This window comes from Nelumbo lutea, chromosome 3, assembly GCF_056320005.1.
Source record: "Nelumbo lutea isolate HS-2025 chromosome 3, American lotus-T2T, whole genome shotgun sequence".
NCBI classification, from domain to species: domain Eukaryota; kingdom Viridiplantae; phylum Streptophyta; class Magnoliopsida; order Proteales; family Nelumbonaceae; genus Nelumbo; species Nelumbo lutea.
The window spans coordinates 104401748-104410220 of NC_142686.1; the positions used below are offsets into that span (position 1 = coordinate 104401748).

The window sequence follows — 8473 nt, forward strand, 5'->3', positions numbered from 1 at the left end:
TTTATGGCTGGAAGATTTTCTAAGTGACTTTTCTTCCTTTTTGTTCTTTATTTACTTTAGTTTGAAACTTTCTGCTTTCATTCAAGGGGAAAATCATCTAAAAGAAGTTATGAAGGAGACTAAACCATAAAACCACTGCATGAAAGTTGAACCTTCATGGCCAAATGCACATGGAATGTCATAGAGAAGCAAGTGAACCCTAATATTTGAAGCCAGAGAACCTCAAATGGAGAATGCAAATTGTCTTTTAAAGTAGAATAGGTTTAGCACTCTCAGCAGCAGTACTCTGAAAAGGTTTTGCTGGTTTATCTAATTTTATTAATCATAATAAAAACAGTTAATTGGACCATTCAGATCAAAGTGCCTCTCATGGTCACCTTAACTTATACCAACAGGCAATGGTTACAGAGGCAGGCTGCATAGTTCAGACTTTTCAGAATCCCAGTACTAGAGTGCAGAGATTAGTAACCAGAATCATCTATTGAATACTCCAGGTAGCAGAGCACTAAGTTCAGATATTTTCATCTTTTTGTGTAAAACAATTTCTGATTGCTCTTATATTTGGACACACACATACACACAAACACATTTTTCTTTCATCCACCAAGTCCCGTCTCAAAATTTCACGTAGAACTCCAGCTTCCTTAATTTTTGTTTTCCCCCCCACAAACCAGTGTTTTCATCCTTTTGTGCAGGATGAATTCTTAACCTGATCAAATTTGATCACCTTCTACAACTATTTATTCAAATGCTACCTACAAAATTTCATTGAAAGATTCTAAGCTTAGACATATTTCTCTCAACTCAGAACTTCTCATAACTTTGGGACAAAATCTGTACTTTTTGCATTTAATCCCTAAGGTCCTTTCTAACCTAACTGATCTCTACTGTTAATCCTAAAATCATCACTAAACCTTTTCTGACCCATTATTAGCCTCCTATATACATCCTTGGGTCATTTTAAGACCACATTAATTGGTAGCAAAATAGGCAGTCCTACATAATTATTTACTTACTGCATTTTGCCCTCGATGTGGTCTTATTATTTGGTCCATCAATTAGATACCTTGGCTTTAGGTATTCAAGTAAATCCTTCTTTTACTATATCTATTATTTTCCTTCTGATATTTACTTATTGCCTTATGCAAGGGCAAAAGGCAGCGTAATTAATTTTCCTTCCAACTTTATTTCTTATAAGCACTATTTCCTTTCTATTGAGCTTTTGTGTTTTCCTTTTCTTTTGTTCCTAGTCCTAATTGCATTGTAGAGGTTCTCTCATCCCTAAGAATGAAGCAATGAGTCAAGAAATGGAATCCATTATCATAGATAACACTTGGGAGCTGGTCAATCTCCCTCCAAGGAAAAGTGCTAATAGGTTCTAAGTGGGTAAAGTACAACGTTGATGAGTGAATACAAAGATACAAGGCCTGATTGGTTGGAAAAACCTATGGGATAGATTACCGGGAGACTTTTGTTCTGATGGTCAAAATGAACTCCAAGTAATGTAGTCTCTTGCTCGTTATTTATTTTTTATCAATAACAAATAACTTTTATTAAAAACATAGTAGTTAAGTACCCTTGGCTCTTTGTATACCTTCCAAATTTGCCATAGTCTCAGTCCAAAGAGAATCACCCTCTCCTTTTGGACCAGAATAAAGGGCGATTATCTTTCCTTCCTCATTCCTTAAAACTCCCCCAGTGCCAGAAGGCCCTAGGTTCCCAGCACTACTCCCATCAAAATTCAAATTAATAAAGCCACTGGGAGGAGGGGCCCAAACATGTAATGAAGGCACCACAATTGGAGCTGACCTTGCAACCTCCTTCCAATTTCTTAGCAGATCATCAGATGAGAAGTCATTAAACAGCTTCAAAGACTTCAGCCAGCCCACCACTCTAATGTGAATCACCTCCAAGACAGATTGTAGACCTCTTTCCTTATCTGAAAAGATCCTTAAATTTCTTTCTTCCCATATAGTATAGCATATTGCAGCCCTTACATTTCTCCACATGATTTTCCCTCTTTTCATTGGCCATCTGAAAAAAGTAGGGGTAAACAAATTTTGCATATCTGGCAGGGGAGTCCACCTGCACCCAAACAAAGAAAAGAACCATTCCCAAATACATTTAACAAAATGGTAGGAGATTAGTAAGTGATAACCATTCTCACCATCAGCTTTTCACAAAACACACTGATGAGGGGATAAACTTAGGATTTTTTTTTCTCTAAAGCAAGGCACAAGTGTTAATTCTTTCCAGGAATTCTTCCCATCAAAAACCCCCAACCCTAGGTGGAATAGGATTACATAAAACTTCCTCAACAAGGAAAGACAGCCCAAGATGATTAATTGGTTGAGTTAAGGCTTTGAAAAAAGAGGTACAAGTGAACAACCCAGAGGCTAATAGAGTCCAAACCCTACTATCGGTTTTGTAGGATCCAAGTAAACCCCATCAAGAATACCCAAAAATGACAATATACTATTTAACTGTGTCCCTGATAGCCCTTCTCAGCCCTAGATTCCAGCCAAAGCCTGAAACTGAGTTTGAGGGAAACAGAAAGGAGGAGATAGGCTCACTCTTCAATTTAGACAAGGAAAACAAAGAAGGAAACTAGTCTTTCAAAGAGAATTCCCCAACCCGGACTTGTTCCCATAATCTAATAAGGTCAATGGAATGCAAATCATACCTGATCCAAGGCAGGAAAGTAGGAAAAATAGCTTGGATGGCCTTCCATGGTGAAGCTCTTGTAGTTCTTGCCAGAATTCCAGCATCCCACAGCTTTTCTCCCATCCGGGAATCATATTCCTTAATTTAGAAAATTGCACTTTCAAGGTTCATTCTTGAACCAAAACTGGACCAGATTTGAAACCAAAAGAGAAGTGAGGGATATACCTGATGCGAAGTAACAATAACTTCCAACATAGGTGTTCACTCCCAAGGAGAAAACCAAAACCAGCCTCCACTGAAGATGACAAAGTGTGCGGTGAAGCAGGATCGACAGGATGGTTCTTCAGCAAGAACCTGAATTCTTCAGTAAGAACCTGAATTCTTCAGTAAGAATTGAACAAGGGCTGGTGAGCACGACTTCAGATTGTTTCTTCTAGCAAGAAACAATATCAAGAATCTTTCTTGATCAGTTCCACAGGTGGAAATCGAACTGGGTAGGGGCGGCAAGAACTGGGGAGAATTTTGCAGGTTGCCGAGTGTATGTGAACTGAAGAATTCACCCCTTATTTATAGCCTTCTTTGGATCAGCATCCTAATCCAATTAGGAGAGAGTTTCTTGATCCAAATCTGATATTTGGATCTGGACTCTTAAATGGATAAGACTTATCTTATCCTTCAACTAATCCTAATTAGGTTATAAATTAGATTTTCCCCCTTTTAATTAACTGACTTAAGCCCAGTTCGAAATGGGCTTTAGGCCCATTAAGTCATATAGCTCACTTACCCTTTAATCTATCGGCTAACTTGGCTCTCTTTGTATGGCGTGGGACCCTAACATCGATCTACACATTAGCCACATGGGTTCAGCCCAACCTCTGTTACAAGTCCTGGCCGAATTCACTGTAGGACACAGTGAACCCCTGAGTCCATCACCATGGGCTCTTAATGGGCCCAACATTTACACTAAATGGTCCTTGGGTCCAACCACCTTATGAAAACCCAAGGACTGTGGGCAGGTGCAAGATTAGCCCATCAGGTATTACCCTCAATGGTCTTACACTTAACCTCTTAGCCCATAATGATCAAACACTGCTCGACAAGAGAGGACCTCTCCCTCGGCTGCAAGGTACAATGTTGCACTCTCTACTCACATGGATCCCGGGAATTAAAACCTTTTTGCAAATAATTTGAAACCATAATATATAAGTATATATCTATATAAATATATTTTGCAAAACCAATTTTCAAACACATTTGAAATCCACTACTGGTAGTTTAGGTTTTCACCAGAGAGAGTGCATTCCCCGATCATTCACTTTGTCTGACAAAAGGGTTGATCCTGTCACTATGATCACCCACTCAGGTGAATTCTCAGACTGTCCCAACATACCTAGGTTTTGACCCCCTCTAAGGATCTCACTGATTGGCACATCAAAGACAACTCAATCCAACACCTAGTGCAGTACCATAATTGAGTCTAGGGGTTAGGTGTAACATTCCAGTTTTGCCCATCTATCTCCAAGGTCCAGGGCAATACTAGAATTTGGTTTGGTTCAGGGTTTCAAGAAAACACATACTGCATGTACCTCAGGTCTCACCTTGGTAGTTGAGACAAGCCACTCCAACCAACTTTGTAGCACATTAGTGTCAGCCTTGGCAGGATAAATCTCCTTAGATCTATCCAATGGTTGTGAATATTCTACACTAACACGAGTCTCATAAGTGTCCAGTTTAAGGGTATTACATAGAAACACACCAAATCACATGAATCAATTATGTACTTTATTCATTTACAATAAATGACATAACATACATCAATCTGATTGGAGCTAAGGGCATACACTGTCTAACAACCTAGGGCTGATTTGATAGGATTAGGAGTGTGATTCATAGAATTGTGTTTGGCCAGTTGTATGCAGATCATACTTTGTTCATTATGAGAAATGGTAAGTTCCTACATGTGTAGATGATATTGTCTTATAGATAATAGACTATGAAATTCTTTGAACAAAATCTTGGGTTTGTAGTTTAGTTGTACCTTTTTTAGATTCTTCATTTTTATTTTTTTTTCAAAGAACAGAACCTATAAAGAGGTGTAGGTCAGACAAGTTCGCTTTTGCTTGTCAATATGTGACTCGATCACTTATCCACCACACACATGAATTTCTCTCTGTATACCTTGTATAAATTCACCATTCTCATGCACCTTTGTTTAAATTAAATGTACTTGAACCCTCCAATTGTACCACCACACATATCAGCCTATCTTTTATTTTTATTTTTTTGATTCATCGGTTTTTTGTAAGTATTTGATTCATTGATTGTTAACTGTGGAACTTCACGTATATCAATAAAATATAGTTAACTACAACACGCCTAGCATCCCTATCTTTTCTTATCCTTCATTATCAGTAATGGAAGACATGAATTATTATACATAGCTTAGTTTTTTCTGTAAGTATTATATATAGCTTTATTGCTTACCTGGGAATTATACATTTTTCTATTTTAGGACAGATGGATCCAACAACTGGGCACTAATCTTCTCCCAACAACTGCACTGGACCTCTGTAGCATAGTACACAAGGTTCAAAGTAATGATACACAATGCCCCATATTGGGTGTATTGTATAGTATCGGCAGGTCCTTGAAATGCCTTTTTTAAGGCTTTTCACATAATGAATGTTTTTATACTTTAAACATCATTAAAACCAACCCCAGGGGCAATTTTTTGAAAAAAACTAAAAAAAGGACAAGCACAAGGTTCAAAGTGTCGATACACCCCTTCCGGAGTATCGGGGTGTGTCAATACTTTGAACCTTGATATTACAATATCATATTGTCATAGAAGGATAAAATGGTTTGGAAATTCAAGGCTCCAATGCCTTGTTCAAGCATCAGGGGAAAAAGAAAAGGAAAGAAAAGCTGATCTAAGCAAGGAAAAGGTTTGGGTAAGGAAAAGGAACCATCCAAATTTTCTTGCATGATTTCATTATCCATGAGAAATTGTTTATGTATAGATGACTGAGTCACCATTTATGTCTCTTATTGACTTTGATCAAATCAAAATGGCCATTGATGCTAGCAATAGGATATCTAGCCTTAATAATCATGCATTTATTCTAGAACATATAGGTTCTAGCCTTGCTTGTTCAAGTTATTCACACCCCCATGGGTGCCAACATTTTGTTATCTGCTTTAACAGGTGCAAAAGGTTGAACAAAACTTGTTCTGTCATTTTTTTCCCTTCTATTCTTTTTTCTATCAAACAAAGAAGTCCATCAAATTGGATTGAACTCATAGCCTACTTAGAAGGTGTTCATGTTACGATTTTAAGGTTGTGAGCTGATCACCCACTTCCAACCAATTAGAAATAGTTAAAATCATTATATACTAGACTTGGAAGTGGAGGACGGTTTAGTAGAACTGATACCAAGTTACGGAAGAGAAATTCTAAACCCCCTCCTAAATTAGGCAATGTACTTCACCAGTGTCAACATGGTTTCCCATTAATAAATATATTACTTGTCTTACTATTGAATTGAGGATGTTCTATCCTGGTTTATTGGCTTTCAGCTTCTATTTCCCTCCTTACTAAAGAATCTTTCTTTGCAGCTTCACTTCAAAGCGATTTATGCACTAATGCTTTCATCATTTTGCGGTTTTGGGATTGCCATGAGCCTTAACACATTGTATCTTCATTTATTTGCTAGGCAAGTTCAGGTTACACAGACTGAAGTCAACTCTAATCCAGTCTGATAATAGAATTGGATTTTAGCATCTTATGTTTGTTATACATAGATCATATATTGTATATAGCGGTGGTACTGTGGCAGTTAAGTCCTGATTAGGACTAGATCTTCATCATCCACTAACTTATCTCTCACAAGCTCTTTTGCTATATTTTCTTGCATCTGTGCTCTTGTTTATGCCTTGCTGTTTTGAAAATCTAAGATTTTTTTAGCGTCTTTTATGCGTTTTGGTGGGGGGGGGGGGTGGACTTGTTGCTTTGCTGGTGTTAAATTACTCCAACATCACTTTTTAAAGTTGGGCTACAATTCTTTAGGCTACGTTTGGAAACGATGCAAATATGCTTGTTGCTTTGCTGGTGTTAAATTACTCTAACATCACTTTTTAAAATTGGGTTAGAATTCTTTAGGCTGCGTTTGGAAATGATGCAAATATATAGAGTGTAAAATGATTCATATAAATTGAAAAGTTGGGTTAGTTTTGCACCGACAAATTTAATTCTTAGTTCTTATTTTAGATTTTTAGTTGTAATGGATGCAATCACGAATTCCAACAAAGTATATGCCTTTTTTTTATCAAAAGATTACTTGAATGCAAATTTACTTTTTTTATTGATGTACGTTTACATCTTATTATCAATGTAAATATGCATTGAAAAATGTGTTTTCTGTCATTTATCAATGCATAAATGTAATGTTGCCAAACACAGTCAAAAGTGAATTCAGAGTGTAAATTTACCCTGAACAGAAATGGGCCAGGAGCTTAGGAATCTTTTGTTTATTTATTTTGATAGATATAAAGGATTCTTCTATTGAAATCCAACAATATCGAATGAGTCGCCCAATCTTCCAGGTTCATCTTTGGACAACCTCAGCTGCCCCTCCACCGCCTCCCAAATGCCTTATAATGGCTAAAGCTTTGGGAGGGAACATGCCTGCATGCAATATGCGTTGAGTGAGTTGGACGAAAGCAAATTTTAGATAATTTTATAGTGATGATTGCCATTAGACCTGTTCATGGGCCACGGGCCGGCCTGGCCCGGCCCCCGAATAGGCTTGAACACGCATATGAGCCCATGGGCTTGACCTCGGGCCAAAAAGCCCAGCCCGCAATAAATTTGAGCTGGGCTTAGGGTTTGCCAAAATAGCCCGACTTGACCTATAGACTAAACCCAAAAACCCTAATATCCTCACCTTTCTCATTCATTTTTTTTCACATTTCCTATTAGTCGAATTGCTTAGTGCCGAACCTCTCTTCTCTTCACATCCTTCTCACACTCTCAAGCAACTGCATAATCAGCAAACATTCACTGGTGCAACAACTCCGGCAGACCGGCGGTGAGTCCTCTCTCTCTCTCACACACACACACAGACGCAAACTCAACACTGGCAGTGAGTTCTTTCTTCTGTTAGGTCAGACTTCGGACTTTTTATTAGAGTTGGGCTCGGGTTTAGGCCTAACAAAATCATGTTTATGAAGAGCAAAAGTCTGGCCCGAGTCTGGCCCGGCCTGGCCCATGAACAGGTATAATTGCCATTAATGCATGTCATTGTCATCGTCAACTAAATAGGAGACATCTTCCCACTAGCTATTTGAGAACTGAGATTTGGCATCTCTCTACAGCAATTTGTCATCCAAAAGGACCGATTAGGCTGTCCTTCAATCCATGCATTAAAGGTGCCATTTGCTTGTCAATTCTTGAATTGGAGCCTGACTTAACGCTGTCCCCGTCCCCTTGGAACAGTATTAACTTACATCTTGGTGTCATTTTTTCCTTTTTTTGGTAAACTGCGAAAGTCTTTGTACTTTTGTACAACATGCCAAAAGTTTTTAGGCAAAACCTATCGTGAATCCAGTTAAATATGGCGCAAAGTACTTGTATGTTAAGTGTTATATTTTGTGAAAAGTAGAATTTTAGGTAATTGATTGAAATTTGAATTTAACGTGCAACTAATGTTAATAAATTGCGTTGTACACAAATAAATTAACATGTCAGAAGTTTTCATTTGGGTTGTAAACAAATTACGTTGAGCACAAAGACATTACTCTAATTGGGGAG

At 37.9% G+C, this 8473-nt stretch overlaps 1 protein-coding gene across 2 annotated transcripts in view; it reads left to right on the top strand.

The window, feature by feature from the left end:
- The window catches only part of LOC148867329 (uncharacterized), a 29183-nt gene extending 22606 nt beyond the window's left edge, over positions 1 to 6577 (top strand). For both annotated transcript variants that reach the window (XM_088981269.1, XM_088981270.1), the window contains one exon: positions 6280 to 6577. In XM_088981269.1, the coding sequence (XP_088837395.1) occupies positions 6280 to 6423 (144 nt within the window). In that variant the 3' untranslated portion in view covers positions 6424 to 6577. The remainder of the gene's footprint in view (positions 1 to 6279) is intronic.
- Positions 6578 to 8473: the final 1896 nt, after the last annotated feature.